At 39.4% G+C, this 18,681-nt stretch overlaps 1 protein-coding gene across 1 annotated transcript; it reads right to left on the bottom strand.

The window, feature by feature from the left end:
* Positions 1–1,387: 1,387 nt before the first annotated feature.
* Positions 1,388–18,431, bottom strand: LOC122616771 (RYamide receptor). Its single transcript, XM_043792327.1, has 8 exons — positions 18,070–18,431; positions 7,744–7,958; positions 6,851–7,053; positions 5,041–5,189; positions 4,838–4,959; positions 4,543–4,769; positions 4,277–4,468; positions 1,388–2,907 (listed from the first exon to the last, which is right to left on the bottom strand). Exons 2-8 carry the CDS (start codon positions 7,808–7,810, stop codon positions 2,179–2,181), a joined length of 1,689 nt encoding a protein of 562 aa, XP_043648262.1. The 5' UTR covers positions 7,811–7,958; positions 18,070–18,431; the 3' UTR covers positions 1,388–2,178.
* Between the last annotated feature and the right edge of the window lie 250 nt (positions 18,432–18,681).

Below are 18,681 nucleotides of genomic sequence, written 5' to 3'. Positions count from 1 at the left end.
ACTATATATGGCTTAAAAATGTGGATAGGGGGCGGTGGGCATGGCTGACATTGTGGTTGCATTTGACCTGATGACCTGGGCGCCGGATGTCTGGCGAAAGGGAGACGGCGGACCCACCTGCTCTTTCACTCTCTGTCCATCCGCTTGTTGAGCCATTTTAAACAATGTTAATTATTCAATTATCAACAGCCAATGCGGCCACGTCCCTGTGACCATGTGTCCTTCTAACTGCCGCTGTGCGTGTGTGTGTGTGTGCTTGTGGAGGTGTGCGTGTCGGCAGCCATGTGTGCGTGTCCATATCCTCCGTCATAGTCACAGTTGGTCCTTGTTCATCGCGTGAGCAAGTGCGCAGCATATGTTGTTTGATTGCAAGCGAAAAATGAGGCGCAAGTAAAACGTGCACGGATGCACTCACAAAAATAATGCCGCACTTTAAATTAGGTTTGAAGTAAATAAAAGATAAAAAAGGGTTTTGAACTAATTAACATAAAATATATGTAATAAGATATACTTTTAAACAGCATTTCCATTTGAATAATGAATCAAAATTAATAGACGATTTATTCTTACATATATTTGTTTAAACTAAATGTATAAGTAAAGTTTCTTCCTTTAGTTTTCAAACTTTAAAATCATCTTTATAGGTATAAATATAGGTATTTTTTTTCAGTGCACACATAGATATGCGACATAGTTGTGGTTGTTGCTGCAGTCGTCATACATTTCTGTTCAATTGTCACTGTCCACATTCCGCCTGCAGTTGTTTGCATTGGAATTAGGGAAAAACGGTTGGCCAAATCGTTAAACGCTGATTATGCCACGAGTTTTGAATGGCTTAAAATTTAAATTATTGATGCGCACTTAGGCATCAATAAGTGCACTAATTCAATACCGGAAATATAATATGATTTGATTTCGAGTCTGTGGCGTCGCAGTCTTTGGTTCTGAAAGCTCCACAAAACATAAGAACACCAAGTTTTCCATTTTCCGCCGAAAGTAAAATTTCCACTCAATGCGACACCGCCTAAGGGTTAAAGCTTTTCGATGTCTTCGCTGGCGCCGCAAGGAACTTGAAAGCTCCTCTACCATCTTAAGCTTTTGATGGTCCATTTCCGGTGCGAGTCTCCGCTAAGCGATAATCTTTTAAGTAAAAAGCGCTCAAGTAAAAACTTGAAAATCTCGTACTTCAATTTAAAAGTAAATTTTCTTTATGTTGCAGATTTATAGCAGAATGCCATAACTACTAGATTTAAATGGCAGTTAGTTAAAAATCAGAAAAACTGAAGCGGAAATAGCGAACCGTTTTAATTCGTGCAATTTATGGGCCACGCATAAAAATAATAATTGTGCTGCATTGTAATTATAATAAGAATACTAATATATTTGGTTTGTTTGCTTAATGACTCGAAATGTTTATTCGTTTTCGTTTGGTAATTTAATACAATAATAATTACATTAATTAGCCTTTCTGTTTTTTAATGACAAATATTGTACATTACATTTGCGTACATCCAGCTGTGTGCTTGTGTAGGATTTAATACGTAATCGGATTGTTGTTAAAATACTATTTAAATAATTTAATTTAAAACTACTTAATTGATTTCAGGTGCTAAATTTAAATTGATTTATTTTTTCGTTCTGCTATTAATACATTTGATTTGGTGAGTTTTGGCTTGATAATAAGGTCTTTAAAGAATCAATTATTTACATTATTTATTTATTTACGTTTGGACTTCGTGCTTGTAGGATTATAATACTGTACACGGCTCACGACCAGCATTCACACTCATTCAATATACTCGTATCCATCTGCGCAACAATTATCAGCAATGGGACTTGTAATCACAATTCATTAAGACGAAATCACAGAGGTAAATGGCCATGTTCCACTGGCACATTTAGTTGCGGGAATCTATGCACTGTAAAGCGGTTTTACTAACGCCTAAAATACAACATGTTAGTTTAGTAGCTTGACCTTAATAATAGTCTGTCACTAAAACATTAATACACACACACAAGTGCCACAAGTTGCGGCGATTAATGAGCTATGATAGCGTTCTAACTGGAATGCCATTTCACCCCATGCACCACAAATAAAAATGCGTACTTATATGCAACCGCATGGCTGCGGAATGTGCCATTGGAACACGGCTATAACTTAAATCACTCTAGTTGAAATTAAAGTGGCTGCCACAAGGACTTGCCCGCATCCTTCGCCATCTCCTGCTCCCTCTCCCTCTCCTTCACCTTCCCATGGGAAGCGGGCGGCAGGTGGACTCGCGACACCTCGCTGAGTATGCAGGTGCCATCGCACTCGGTTTGGCTGCCAAACTCCTGCTCGCAAATGCAGCTGGAGCTCTCCCTGCTTAGCAGCGCCAAGTGGACACCGCCGCCGGATGCCATCTCCTCGCTGGGGGGCGTGGTCGAGGGCAGCTCCATGAGTGCCATGTCGTCCTCGCATTCGATTACGTTCGGATGCAGAGGTTTAAAATTGTTCCGGCGCCAAGGGGCCATGGCGACGCCCACACCTGGCGCCGAAACACCTGGAGTGGCAGCGAAGGTGACCACGCTTTGATGCTGATGATGCTGCTGCTGCTGCTGCTGCTGATGATGATGATGACCACTGCTGACATTGTTGTTCTGCCCACTACTTCCGTTGTAAGCTGCGCTGTTAGAACCGGCGCCATGCACCCGCGGCATATGCAAACCCGGCTTTCCATTGTTAACACCACCCCGCGCCGGGCCAAAGAGATTACTCCGGATGCGCATCGAGGAGTTGGCATAGGTCGACCTGATGGAGCTGGCGCGGGTGTGCATCGAGAAGGTCCTTTCGTGGGCGTCCATGCTCGTCTTGAACTTGCAGAAACAGGCCGCGAAGCGTTTGTTGAATTCCCGCTTGAACTTTTCCTGTGCGGAGAAAAATAGAGCGCGGCTTAGGTTAATCCATCGCAATTATATCACATTGCCTGTGTACTTAAATAGAAAATAAAGAGCATTGCATAAATCATAAGACCACTTAGCAAAGTCTTTTATATGCCAAAATACGTTTTTTCGCCATTTGCTTTTGCGGCACAATCAAACTTTCTGGCTAATTATTAAGTGGATTGGCAGAAAATTTTTGGGGCACATGGCATCTTGCTGGCTAATGAAAGTGGTCTAGGAAAACCGCCACCTTCGCAGACACGAATGCCATTTGTCTTCGCCGACAGTAAAATAGAATATCTGTTGACAAAGTTTTGCACGCACAGCCAGCAGGGGAAAAAGTTTACGAGCATTCGCAGATCTGGCTCTCAATCTATCTTTTACAGACAATTTAAGTGTCAAAGCAAACAGCCGACGGGTTTTTCTTTCCGCCTTCATCGGTTTGCCACATTGCCATTGTGAGGATTTTTGTGGATTTCGCTACACGTTGCGGTTTCACAATTCCTGCGGCCCAGACTGTAGGTGTTTGCCCATTGGCAACAGTGGAGCGCTGCTTTAATTAACTTCCACAAAGTATTTTTTTGTGTCAGCTATTTTTGGCACGCGGCGCATGGAAATTGGAAAATGTTTCAAAGCAAGCCGGAATTTATTTTCGATAAAAATGTGACGCGGATGCTAATAAATCAGTGAGAAGGAAAATGGGCAAAAGAAACATCAACGAATCAATCGATTTGCGTACAATGAAATAAAATGAGACGTATTTGACTCATTTCTAAGCCTCTTTGATTTTTGAGACCATGAAACTTCCGCCAAAGTTTCATTTACTTTGCGTCCATGTTTGTGTTTCATTCGATGAGATAATAGAAAAAGCTAATTTTGGAAGCACGAGCTGAGTCTTTTCTTGCCTTTAGGTCTAAAAGTAATATATAAAAAATACTTTTTACAAATAAAAAAATATATTAAACACCTAGGAAGGTCATAAACTTGCGTGTTCCCTTTAACTTCACATTTCAAGGCAGAACGTTAAACATGTAGATATTTTGACGAGATATTCATGGGTACGCAAAGCAATTTCTCCCAAAATCCCCTGTCAATATCTGGCTCACCCAAACTCAAGTGCTTCAAAACTAACCCAAGGCGACCTTAAGTCCCTCATCAATCCCCACTATTCCCTGGCAAATTTACAGCCCATTTAGAGACACATATATCCTTTTGGAACGTGTCCCTGGGCAGCTACTACGATCCAGAGGAGGATGTCAATCAAATCCCAGATCCCAGAACCCAGACAGACAAATGCAAATTTAACACTCCGTAAACAAATCACCATCATTGGGTCACACACACAAACACTTACGTTGTAGATGCCATAAATAAAGGGATTGTAGCAACTATTGCTCATGGCCAGCCAGTCGCAGCAGAACCAGACGATGCTAATGAAGTGGTAGTCGTTGATTTCCGGTATCGTGACATACAGTATATTATAGAGCTGCAGTGGCAGCCAGCAGAGTCCAAAGATAACGACCACGATAATTAGCATTTTGATGACCTGCAAGCGTCGCAAAAAGGAGGAAATTAAAATCCGCTCCGATTTGCATAGCAAAATCAAAGTGCAACACTCACCTTCTTCTTGTTTTTCAGCAGCGTGATGTCCCGTGAATCCTGTGCGTTTCCAGGCGCACGTGTGCCCCACAAACGAACTGCCATCTGGATGTAGACGAAGCTGATGACACAGAATGGAACCAGATACTGCACAAAAACCAGGGTGTAGCGAAAGGATTGCAGTTGATCATCCGAAAGGTTCTTGTTCATGCAGAATGGGCGCGTCACATTGTAGGTCTCATTGTTCTCTGTTCAAAGGGACGAAGTTTTGGTTGAGGTCATGGGCATTTAATCCATGCAAATCGTATTGACTTACCGCGAAACCTTTCGGTCAACTCCTCAACCCGAAAGGCAATGGCAAAGGGCACCGCAAACAGCAGGGCCAGCATCCAAATTCCTCCAATTATGAACTTCGATACGAACTTGGTGGGACGTGCCCTGCATGCGTAAGCCGATTTTTAATGATTATGATTGACGAATCGAATCGAATACAGGGAGCCTCCCTCCACAGTGACTCACCTAAGTGGATTAATGATGGCCCTATGCCGATCGATTGCAATGGCGGTCAGCGTGAATACAGAGACATTCACACTCAGTGCCTGGACGAAGGGGCAGAAGCTGCACATGAACCACGGCAGGTTCCAACTCTGCAGCAGGGCAGCCTGGAACTGCACAGAGAGAAAATATGGCAATTATTAGAGGGATTGCTGCTAAATACTTGGCTAGTAAGGTAAATATATAGTTCCTAAAACTGTAACTGATCTTAGCCTAAACATAAAGTTCAAAGATCACAAATAATCTAATAAAATGTATTTATATTTATCAGTATTTTGATCAGAGTATTCGAAATATTGGTCAAAATATGGAATGTCATACCTCGTTGAGTTCGTAGTTAAATTTCCAATCAAACTGTGTTCAAAAATAAAATTTCATTTTTTTTTCAATTTGTTTTGAAATTTTGTATGATAATTTTTGAATTTTTGCCGAAATTTGTTTTTTGCAATTTATATATAAGTTATTTATTTATATATATATATTTTTTATTAAAAGTGTAATACAACAGGATATATGTATGCATGTGACCCTGCCTGCGGTTCGCAATGATTAAATCAACCCAAAGTTGCGCCTCCATTCAAGCAACATGGCAAACACCATTAATGGACACTGGACCACAAACAACAGGAACATGTGCAGGGTGTTGTATTTGGGCTGTTTCAACATTTCGTGGACAAATAAACGCTCGAAATCCCAGCTAAGTTGTTTCGGACACTGATTTGCGTGGGAGTGAGTGGAAACGTGTGTGTGGTTACTGCGGATGTTTGAGGAACGCGCTTTCTCCTTTCGCCTTTCTCCACTCAATGCCGGCCGCAAATTGCAATTTTCTCGCCGGCTTATTGGTGACAGGACCAATGTGCTATTTGATTGCGGAATTAATATAAATTAAGTGCGCAAAATGAAGGCTGGCTTTGGGTCAAGTTCAAGGTTCAACGGGTTGTATGAAATCATGGGTAAATAGCATTATTATAATTTAACAATTTATTATATTTTTGCACAGTCCTAACATGCAGACTTGAACAATATTTTTACTACCAATTAACAATTATTTCGCTTGTACGATTTGGTGGTTACATTCAAAATGCTACGTATACAACAAGCTGAAATGCAATTGCGGTGTACTGCGAAACGAGCTGAATACAAAGTAACGATTCAATTACTTTATTCAAATATCCATTGCCCATTGATTGGCCATTTTCCGACTGTGCAGCATTTTCAAAGCAAACTGCGTTTGCGTTTTGCATTCCACGACGCCAGGGAATCAATTGAAGATTATCACAATAGAATTACTCAGTATCACATACCATGTCCAAAGAAAGCCCAGCAAACTGTTCACATGGCTTTTAGCACTTTACTTAATCCCATTAACACGTAAACCGAAAATCACATTTAAATTTGATGTAGGTAATATTCCATTACCACAACTTTTTAGGCAAGATGGGCGTGGGCCATGCCAATTTTCTAATTCCCAACATGAGCGCTCGTTGTCCGGAAATTAAATTGATGCCGGATTATGCTGAAATTGATGTCCCTACGCACTGTGGGGTTCAAAAACTGAGTGTTCGCGTCCATTAGGTGCTACATATCTATGGTGAAAATAAGTGAAAACTAATGCTAATGTTGTTGGCTTGTGTGATTTATGCGATAAGGTCCAAATCCATTTACCAGCTCGACAGTGCGTATGAGCAATTTCGAATGCATGCATTTTATAACCGCGCAAAAAAAGGAGGCATAATTACCCGCATTTTAATTAAGCTTGGCTGTTGAAACTCACCTGAAATGGTATGCAGAAGAGGCCAATGATCACATCGGCAAAAGCCAAATTAGCGATATACATATTGGTCACAGTCCGCATCTGCCTGGTCGTGGCCACCACCCAAATGACCAGAGTGTTGCCAATGACAGCCACGATGCTGATTCCGCCATAGAAAATGGACAACAGGGCCACAATCTCAGCGGGGGCCGCATACAGGCGCTCTGCGAATGGAATGAAAAATAGTTGTGCATTTATATTTCACTCAGCGAAATTTCGTACTACTGAGCAAGACAATTGAAAATGAATTGAAAACGTTATACTGGTTCTAGAAGGATACTACAACTCAGTTGTTCAAAACAAGATCATATTTTTATGAATGAAAAAACTGAGGCTTCTTCGGATCCATTAGTTTCAGTGCTAAACGTGTGAAAAATCGCGTTTGCTGACAGAAGCAGATTAATTCAAGTGTCAGTTGTCAGTCAACTGGTAGCAGAGCCGTCGACATTCACGTTCCTGCTGACTGCAGGACATTTCGAGTCGAGGAAATTGAACCGGATTTAGTTAGCCGGAGATAGAATTTCATAACTGCCACTTGGGACAGGGATACACACCTAATTTCATATAAAATATTTATAGTAAAAACCTAACTTTGAAACGAATTTCATTAGCATTTCCAAAACATCACCTGTTTCCACATATCAAAGTTAATAAATGGATGGTGAAGCCGAAATTTCATCTTTAAATAAACATACCCCAGTCTCATGAATGATTCAAGATCAAAAAACTAACGGCGAACTGTCGGGAGAAAAAACACTTGTCAATGTTTTTGATTGATGAGACGTCAAGTCAATTTGATCCAGTTGGATGAGTCGCGTCCCCAGCTGCATGAAGGGATTAGGAAGGACACTTACCAAATTCAGCTTCCTCCTCGGCGCCGGGCAAGAATTCCAGGCGGGGCTCCTGCTCGATTAAGTCCATGGCCGAAACACTTTTTCTGTTTTTGGTTTTCGTTGAGTATCCTAATGGGGATACAATATCCCTCAAGCCTTGTACTTTAGTTCGACTGCTGCTGTCTTATGTAGTGCAGTACATCTTCAGGGTCTTCTGGGCTTCATTGCAATCTAAGCTGGAAAGATATAAATTGCAGCATTTGTTTAAACCTTCTCGGAAAATTCGCAAAAAGTTATCTGGTGGTCAGAGTAAAAGGTGAGTGCACAACAACAAGGAGAAACAAATGATCCGAAATAACATTGAAAAGCTATACAAGCAATCTCAGTCTTGCCCTCAAGGAACATAACAAATTCAGTGGGTGGACATGAGTTATGGCTCAGGTGGAATCACCTGTCAGCTTTCACATGTGAAAAGTTTGTTCTGTATAATTGAAATTGCACCAAAATTCTGTTCGACTGAATTCAGACTGTGTGCACTGCAATAGAACTTCGACTGTATTTCGTTACTTATGAAAACAGTTCTTCATGTTTTCAATGACTTTATTGAAGAGTCACGCCATAATGTTATTGAGGAGGTTAAAAAAAATAAACAAATAACTGAGCGAGTTCATTGTGTGTTTGAGAGTAGGGGCCTCACTGTGGTTAATTGGGCATTTATCGAACTGTTAAGATTGTTGGGACTTGTGAATTTATCTTCTGCTGTGTAAACACTGCCAAGACTTGTTAATTTATTGGGCAACTAAATGTTTATTCTATAGGCGGTCGGAATTGCTGTAGATTGATGTGGGGCGGTTTGTAGAAAGTGTATTAGGGAAGTGGCGAGTGTCGTGAAAAAATATTTATTTAGTTTTGAATGACTCCTTGCAAACTTATCCCTAGAAAGAAACTTTCATAGGATTAAAGTATAAATCGACTTGAAAAAAGGGAAATGTATATCATACGCTTTACTAAATTGGTTGCAAAAATTAGTTTCGGGCATTAAATTTCTCATTTTATTATTCTGGTCACAAGCTGCAAATACTGCAAGGAACCACCCTAAAGCAAAGCCCCAAAATTTCTAATAATAACACTCGTAACTTTCCTTCTTTTGTAGTTGCACCAAACATATGTGAACATATTTTCCAAGGCAATATGGGTAATACAATCTGCCTCCACCCAAACTAGCATCTTTATTCTAATCCTCAAAATCCCAGAATTAGACCCATTTGCCAAGCTTTACCCCGGGCTGTAGAAAAATATGATAACTTAGGACCTAATTCGAGGAAATTGAGGAACCGAAAACTGAATGGAACTTTCGGTCATTGTTGAAGTTTCCATTTGCTTTTGTGTGTAAATATGTGGGACACCATCAGCACCACTCACTCATTTAGTTGCCGCTTAATCGCATGAAAAGTTCAGGGACAAGCCAGAAGTTTGCTTTTTTGTGTTTGCGGTAGTAATATGCAAAGGTTTGCTGCGGGCTCTTTGAAAAATGGTAAACAATTTTTCAATGGCAAGGAAGACAGGGGAAAAATCGAAAAAACTGTCAGGGCCGATTATGCTTAGAGTGAGTGCAATTAGTCCGGCCAAGCGAGACGCCAGGATTTTCTAATTAACGTCAAAGGAAAATCTCGCTTTATTTGTGGCCGTCTTGAGTGGCTTGAATTTTGATGGTCAGCTAATTGAGAGGCCATGATTTTCGGCCCATTAGGCTGAGGTACAACTTGATTGTGGGTGTGAATTTGCTTGGATTGCTTGTATGTACGCACAAGAAAATAAACCTAAAGATTTAAGCAAAAAATTAATTAATCCTTGACTCTGAGACCATCAGAATGAAATTTAACTACTTGCGACAGGAAACTTGCTAAAGAAAAGTGCACAAAATCTGCAAACTGGTACTACTTTTTTATCCGTGCTTAAAACTCCATCGGCGTGAAAAGTGCTGCCGTAGATTTGCCATAAAATTCACTAGAAACCCACTCGAGAACAAAGCAGCCGGGACTCGTGTCACCAAGGACCAAGCCATTAATTTGTAAAATTTACAGACTTTTGACTTCACACAAACAAGGAACATGGGTCGCACGTGCATTCGAGTTGTGAATTTTCTGCGATGGAGAGCCAGGTGAAGTGAATAACAAATTTTTTCAATAAAATTGTTGGTTAGGCAGCGAGTATTAACAAAGGTGTATCCTATTAGACCGTCAGATGGATAGGTAGATGTAGGAGATCAAAGCGAAAATTCATATTGGATGGCAACGCGGCATCAAAAGTAGAGCCCATCAACGAGGCGGCTGACAACGATATATGTATTATGAAAATGGACTCCCACATCCTGTCCTTTTAAATAACATTGAATATTGCGCATACGACACATAAGCCGGGCAACAACAGCCACATTATGGCAAGGCTTATACCATCGCCAAGCAGAGGCATCTCATTTAATGAAAAAAGAAGAGAAAAGAACAGAAAAGAAAAGAAAAGACAACTTGTCCAATAAAAGCGCAACTGTAGGCCGATGCCTTGTAATGACTTTTGCTGAGGGTATTTTCATTTACTCGTGAAGTTTCTCCCTTGATAAAATACATATTAATGTATTTAATTCCAGATTCTACCAACATATTTTCAAACTGTATATGTACGATATGTAGGTTTAAAATATTATCAAATAATTATAAGAAATTAAGTAAAATAATCATGATTTGGTATGTTGACTTTAACAATTTGACTAGTTAAAATTAGATGATTTTTTAGAACATTCTAAGTTTTTCAGTGGACCTAAATGTACGAGTATTAAGATATAGAAAGTAATTCTCTTTCTGGCTTGTATTTTATCCGGTCTGTGTGTTCTGGGCAAAGGCTTTTGAGTTAGGAAGCGAGGGTGTTGATTCTGGGGTCGTGTGGGTCTCTTTGTTTACAGTGCCAACGGACTTTTGACTTAAGCCCGAACTGAGACGTTGTGTGTTTACGGTTTCTGGTTTGATTGGTCTTTGGGGACAAATGTTTTCAGCCGTCTAGTCTTATTTCATGAAATAATCACTTGGGTGAGCGAGGATTGCAATTAAGATTGTTCTGCCAAGTTAGAGTGTCAAAGGAGTGGTTATAAATTATAACAGCTTACGAAAATGTCACTGAAAGTTCAGTTATCCCCCTGACATGAGGAGGCTTTGTGCTGGCTTTATCTCGTTTAATTGTTTTCCAGGAAGCTTGTCGTAACCCTTTCAATGTTGTTTACTTGCCGTCTTACGATCTTGGCTTGTTTGTCCTAATTTTCCGGGTAGAGACTTTCTCAAGTTTAATAAGGCCGCAAATCTGTTGACCCTCTTCTGGGCAATGGCAAAGTGATGGGCACTTGAGCGTTTGCTGTCAGCAGTACTCAAAGGCGAATCAATTAAAAATTCATTTAGCTTGATGCCCCAGGGGGCAGGTAAATGATTTTAGGCAGCTGACTAATTTGCATAAAGCATGATGAAATGTTCTCCCACAATCGTCTACATTAGCCCAACATTACCAGTTCAGTTTGAAACACTCGACGAAATGCTCTGTGCTGTCGGGGTAAAAAGCATTTCCCACAGCTCATTTAACTTCTCCCGCAATTCACCTCTCCCACTTTTGGGCCATCTAACGCGGTATTCATCAAAGGACTTGGCTAAGAGTCCACCATTAAGGTCGCCTCTCCTTTGACATTGTTTGCGTAATATTCTGTCAATTTTATGCGCCCTTTTGCGGCTGCTTGGCCATTTGTCAAAACCATTTCACAAATGCTAAAATTAGTATGCCTAAAATATTTTCAAAACGAATAACAAAGCAATGTCCGAGCACCAATTACATGTTTTTGGCCTGATTTTTAATTGCGCATTACGCACAGCAAGGCTTACCAAAAATCATGGCCCAGATGTCCTCGTCCTTTGGACACGTGGCTCGTAAAAAATAACAGCCATTGCTACCAATTATTGAACAGGTCGCGACCTTTTAAAAAAAAACCAGTTATTGTAATCAGCTTTAAATTACGAACTAAATTATTTCATAACCACAATTAAGTTTGTAAGTGTTTCAACTGTATTAGAATCCATCTATAGTATAATTTGATATTTTAAATATTTTCGGTTCCCTTTTAAAGGTAAGGTAATACAAAAAATTAGGCAGACACACTTTGTTGCGCGTAAATCACAGTTTTTAGTGTCGCATTTAGGGTCTTACCACTGTAAGAGAATTTTTACTACTCTCTAAAGTCACGTGATCATCGTTAAGCCTTACCACAATCCAATAAAATCCTCATCAAGACATGGAACAATAAGGACCGAAAAGGTGAGCAGAGAAAGGGGACACATTTGTGGCAGTAAAAGTCTAATTGTAATAAATTTCAGTGTGCCCGCAGGGCCTGTAATACCGAGAAACGCGAAACCCTCTTCCGGTTCGCAAAGCCAAAAAACAAAGGAGTCCACTCAAATTGGTATTTATATAGTTCTTGTGCACTTCACCAGCCTAGGGCCACAATTAACTTGTCCGTGTGGGAATTCAATTAAAAGTCCTTGCGCTTTTCGCTTTTCCCGAACTCATTCTCACTAAGAGGGGGTTTTTTTTTCGTTTTCAGAGGAGCCAGCTGAGCATCCTGGCCGCACGACCTTCCGTTATCAACTGTTGGCAGCAGGTTCTTTTTCGGCTGGAACAACTGTTGAACTGTTGGCAACACGCCCACGAAGCCAAAAGTACGAGCATCAGCCGATGGCGGAGTTTTTCAAAGAACAAGAAAACGAGGCGGGCGAAAAAGGCAAATTCAAGTCGGGGATTTTGGCACTCAAAACACAACAAGTTGCACTTCAAACCTGTTGGCCATCGAACAGGTTCCGACGACCCTTAAACTTGGCCAAAAGCGGTGGCAAAACAAAAAAGAGTAATTCGCATTCTATATGTATGTTGTATATAAGAGCATAAATTTATGATGCTCATTTCCATTCCGCCGGCAAGTTTATGCTGATGAAGCTAAGTGAAAAATTAGCAAGAAAAGTAATAAGCAATTAAAGAGCGTTTTTCACATCCTACAAAGTGCAAAAAAGTTGCTATTCACAGGGTCTGCTGAATTCCCTTCCGATTTCAGATTTCTCCACTTATCACAGCTTTTCCATGTCATCAGCTTTAACGCTACCCGGCACCTTGGCATCGCCGGCAAAATCCAAATGGCTGAACACACTCTGATTTGCATACTAAATATATATGTATATGTATCACACACACCCTTTGTGCCACTTACTATAAATGTGTGTATACACACCTTTTGTGGCACGCTCGCGTTTTCTGAATGGGAATTAAATTACATATCATGCCGAAGAAACGGAGGAGAAATACCCAAATTTGTACCATCTCATTCTTTTCTTGGATTGCCGAAAATATGCAAATTTGTGTGTGGAAAATGTGGCGGAAATTGAAAACAGATAATCTGAAAAGTGTTTCACTGCACTTAACAAAATAATTCCCTTTGATTGCTGTCAACAGGAGGGCAGAAATCATTTCAAGTCAACCGCGGAAATCTTTGATGGCGATAAGCATTTCCTCGAACCGGAAATGCTTTCATGTATAATTTTTCAAAATGCTTTACTTAAAGATTTAAAAACAAATGGCTTGCACTTAAGCCAACGTAATTCTAGTTCACGTGTGGTATTCGTTTGATCAAAAGATTATTTAACAAGCACATCACGTTTGCTCGCAACTCATTAAAATGTAAACCCCTTTTTTGAACAGAGACATGTATTTTTAATAAAATGTGTAAAGTTTGAGATTGACAGCATGGCAGAAAAAAAATAACTTGGGACCACGTGCGTCTCTCTAGTTTAATCAAATGAAATAGAAAACCTTTTGATGAGGTTCAGGTTCTCTAAAGAAAACTTTAAACACAACTCAACTTTAAGCAGCTCCGAAAGTGACTGTGTCACAAATTCGCAATCATGTTCAGGCTCAGGGAAAAATCTGGGAAAATTGTCTATGGGGGGTAGCTGGCCCACCAAATCAAAATGCAAAATTCTTTTTTTTGCTTTGGCAGACGAAATTGCCACACGACAGGTGCAAATGGACCGTAAATGTTTGCGTTGAAATCTGCTTATTAGATTGAAACATATTTGCGCCGATAAAAATGTATTTCAATTCGATTCACGCATACTCAGCATGAGATTGTAGCACTCCAGACTTGACCCCTGACCCCCCACATAGATTAGCATCTTGAGCATCTCAAGATTGAAACAAGATTGACATTAGGCCAGGTAATTCGAAAATTCACAAAGTCAGTCATGGGCTTAAATAATTCAATTACGATTTCGGGCACTTCTACGATGTTAAAGCAAAATACACAACTTACTTCCCATCAATTTGCTAAGTTAATTGAGCTGCATATTTACTTGTTAGATAGTCAACATTGATTTGTTTTCACTGGACAAATTTGCATATGGGCCTCACATTACGTGCATCACTTGGCAATCGACGAAGCCATTTCAATTCAAGTGCATCTAATCTCACCTGATCACAGTTCACAGCACTTCGGCCCAGACTCGAAATGTGCAATGGCAATGCCAGACCTAAATCAAGTTAATCAGCAGATCTAAATGCACATAAAGGACACAAAGACGACAACACACCATTTTGCACACTTGGCTTCGTCCTTGTCAGAAAGCAGAAATTCCAGAGCTAATCGGTCATCTCAAGTGGTGAGAAGCAGCAAAAACTCAATTCCACGTGGAATACTGCCAACTCCAGACAGACAGAATACAAATTTCACATTCTATTGTCGGTTACTCTCTGCGGTTAAATACACCGACACAACACAATTATTCAAGCTAACTAATTATAGTCCGAATGTTATAAATATTAATAGCACTTGAGCCTGAAAGTGTCTAGATCTGATCAATGTTGTTTATTCTGCACATCAAGTCGTTGGTGACAGTTGCTGAAGATATCAACAAATTAGTAGCTTCGCCTGACGTTGGTTACCATAAATATTTAATTACGAAAAGATAATTACCAAAAGAGCTATTATTATTCCGCATATAGCACAAGAGTAAGTGAAAACTTCTTGAAATAGAATTTTGATTGCTGGGAACGATAAGTCCATAATTATTATTAATTATGCAAATTATCATGTGAGTTTCACTTAACCGAGTAAAATGTAATTTGATCTTATTGTAATTGCTTGCAGCAGTGTGCATGTATAAATGAATCAAAAATTGATTATGCTGTCCGTCAAAGTGGAGGCAACTGACATATTTATTATTATTAATACCCCACAGTTTTCATTGAACACGATTTCAATAGTCATTAGTCGATTTGTATTCATAATGTATTCAGGCTGAAATATGTTAGCTTCATTTGCCCTGCAAAGGACTTTTACTGCCATTCAACGAAGTAGACAGACGTCACTTAAAGGATTTCTGACCATGATTATTTTAGCTTAAAGGCAACCATGTTCTTCGAACGATTTTCTTTCTCCTAAAAATAGAACAATATTATGCAGAAAAAAAAAATAAAACTGGCTTCTGCTGTCGATGACAAGATTTTCTCCAGGGCAAAAATGTCAAAGATTTGCAAATAATTGCTATATACGATTTGCAGACATTTTAAGTAGAGTCCTCCGCCAGAGGAGGGTACAAAATTTGCATCGCTCTACTCATCGACATTCTTTTTTTTTGTCTTTTGCTTGGCAGGGAGTACCCTTTCTTTCGAAAGCATTAAAACAAGCAATAAGCAACGCGAAAAGTGAATTTTTTTCAATAAAAGTCAACAAGCGTGAAAACGAGTAGAAATATTTTCGTGGCAGACTTCGTGTTGGCATGAGCATACAGGACTTGGGCGGATGGTAAACAGTATCCTGTTCATAAACACAAAAACTGAAAGGAAAAATGAGGAAAATAAAACTCTTGAAATGAGAAAAAATAGTTTATGAACAACTTAAACTGAAAATTGTCAAAAGCATTTTAACCAAATTCCACCTCTTTAAATCCTTTAAATCAACCGTAATTTCCCTCGTCTCTCGTTGATAAGACTTCAAATTACCCGCAAAAGACAACTTTCAGAGAAATTCTACAAATTAATTCAGAGACTTTTCAAAGTTTTCAAGTTGACTTCGAGAGCCCTAGAATTGCAACCACTTTGAGTTCTGTGCACTTCAGCCCACACCTACCCTTGAAAGTTCTTTAAACTTTTGCTCAATCCCCCTTAAAACAACTTGAGTTGCAGAAAAAGTCTTTAATTACCCAGAGCATCTGCCACCCGTTCAGTGAACCTTGCAGTAATCATCGAGCTCCATTCAATTGAATTTCATCTGCAAAAGAGGTTTGGCTAATTTTTGAGCAAGCATTCGCAGCAAACACAATTTGCCATTACAAATTCCCACTGTTCCTTGACCTTTTTGCCGAACAATGACAACACCGAAGCGGTTCCACAAAAAAGGTGAAACAACAAAGCCAAGAAGATGGAAAATCCCCTGCCAATGACCCAATTAAACGATACCCAACCTGACAATGCAAGGATTTCGTATGTGCCAAAACCTCCTGTGTGTCAAAGAAAGGACAATATTTGTGAAATTGTAAGAGGGAATAAAAAATTTATGGCATGAAATACCGAAGAAAGCCTATCAAAGCGATTGCAAACAAATCATTTTTAAAGATTTTTCCTGCTATAAAAGTGAAAAATGGCAGAAAATTTAATCCACTTTAGCAATTCGGGCATTTAAAGCGAAATCCATATAAAAGCCCCCATAAGTAGACTATGCAAATCCTCTTGAAGCTGGTGCAAATTAATAGCATCATCCCGCGGCCTTTTGTATGAAAATCTCGTCCTCTATTTTTGGATTTTTCCAGCTCAATCAGTAGCTTAATTAAAAACGAAATTAAGAAACCCAGCAAATTATGGACCACGAGGCTAATATTATTTCCCGATTACTCCCGTCGAAGTTTCAGGCTATTATGCTCCCAGGATAATGTAATTAATCATGTTACGCGATATCCAGACAAGCTGTGTGCAGAAGGATAGCAGAAACCAACCTGAGATAAATACATTTAATCTCACACTTTAACCGCAACAACAACAAAGGAAAATCCCATTACGGGCATTATCATTATCTGTAGTAATTAGTGGCCTAGCAATACGAAACCAAATGCCGAAATTCCAACGGGTTAAATACGGAGCCAAACCACAGGAAGAATACGAATTTTGGCCAAGAAAAGGAAAGTAGGTTTTATTATCTTTTACCCCGAATAACAAACACACGACAGGAAAAGGCCATTTGTGGATTGTGTTTTCTCACCTGCAATTCTCGTTGTGCCGTGTTTGTTTCTTGGCTTAATATGTACAACGGGCTTTCCCTTTGAGACACAAATAAAACGAGTGCTAAATTCCAGATGCGTCTTTAAATTTGTATAAACATTAAATGCTCCTTTTCTTTTGACTCAGCAGCTTATTCCTCTGTTTATTATTTGCATTTTTTCTTTGTCGCTGTTTAATTTCCCTGCCAAGGCAAAAGTTAGTAGCACCTGCAATAACCTTCTTCCACAACTAATTGAAAATTCCCTGGTCTTGGCAACATTGTACAATAACTTATGTGTGTTCTGAGAATAAAGTGAAGGTTGCAAAATTTAAGGCAACAGATTATAACTGGAGAGCTTTCCCATCTGCCGGACAGCCAAGGGAAAAACATAAACTTAAGACAGCTCACAAAGCTGACTCCACATTTCGTTATCTGGCATTTGAAATACTCAATGACGAACAGAGCTGAACTATTAGGAACAGGAAAAGGATTGTGTTCGCAGTGCCAGGGGAAATATTTTATTAGGCACTGAAATTCAGATAAATTGTGTATTCTTGTTTATGAAATATGTTTGCCTTGCCTGCGGTTAATTGAAACTCGATTCTAACTACATTTGTACACATTGTTATTGAGTATTTCGTTAGCTAACCGCAACAGGAAAATTCCAAGCAAAACGTTTGACTATCGCAAGTAAACAAACCACTTTGTACTCGACGCTCTTTTATTGTCCCACGTGATCAAAGTCTATTGGATGCTAAAATTTCATTGATAAATTTCGCAGACAACGAAAATTTACTAGCCGTATGAGAGAGAACGTTTAAATTGCTCAATTGCCAAACAAATCGACAAAGTGTATGGGGTTTTAATAGATTTTTTATTTGTTTATTGAGGCGTGAGCTCAGATCGTTTGATAACTATTTAATATGCCAACAATGTGTGCAGTTAATGCTCTTAATTGTAATAGTAATGAATTTTTCACCATTTTCCGTATAACGGAAGCCCATTTGATGTGCCCAACTTACCACACAAAAATTAATGACTTTTCTGATGGATTTAAATGCGTTTTTTTATTTTTGTTGTAATTAATGAGTAAATGCTCATTTATTTCTTTCACTGCCCAATGCAATTAGCTATCTGGTTAGTTTGCTATTGACTCCGCATTTATTTGCTTAATGGTCATAATCAGCCGGCGAATAAACAGTAAACTGTGTATATGTTTAATTATACACTTAGATAAATGCACACTTTAAATAATTTAATTAGGGCTATTTGTTTCACAAAAAATTCAGTGGTAACTGAGCATATATGCCACTGCTCGAATTTAGTATCTTTGGGTGAATATTTCGTTACTTTCGATACAGTTTCGATCGCAAGATACAACCGCACGATTAAAGCTCCCGAACTCAACTGAATGGCAGTGGAAACTCGGCAGCCTGTTAATTTTTCTTGTCGTGCCGGCTTCTATTGATTCCCACACAGATACAAAGAGGGGCAGGCGCACTCGCACACACAGACACAACCCCCTATTTGCTTTTTTTATATTTTTATCTCTGGAAGAATTACGCATACGTCAGAGTAGGCATGACCACGAAAAAATTGCTCAGGTGCAGCCCGACAAGAAATCTTAATCAATT

The sequence above is a fragment of the Drosophila teissieri genome, chromosome 3L (genome assembly GCF_016746235.2).
Source record: "Drosophila teissieri strain GT53w chromosome 3L, Prin_Dtei_1.1, whole genome shotgun sequence".
NCBI lineage: Eukaryota > Metazoa > Arthropoda > Insecta > Diptera > Drosophilidae > Drosophila > Drosophila teissieri.
Note: the sequence above shows the minus strand (reverse complement) of the source record. Positions and strands in the feature narration are given on the sequence as shown.

Coding starts and splice junctions, on each gene's coding strand:
- LOC122616771 (XM_043792327.1), bottom strand. CDS start 7,810: ATGGACTTAATCGAGCAGGAGCCCCGCCTGGAATTCTTGCCCGGCGCC. Junction 5,190..6,850: donor TCTTCTGCATACCATTTCAG/GTGAGTTTCAAC, acceptor CTCTCTGTGCAG/TTCCAGGCTGCCCTGCTGCA. Junction 4,469..4,542: donor TGCTGAAAAACAAGAAGAAG/GTGAGTGTTGCA, acceptor CGACGCTTGCAG/GTCATCAAAATGCTAATTAT.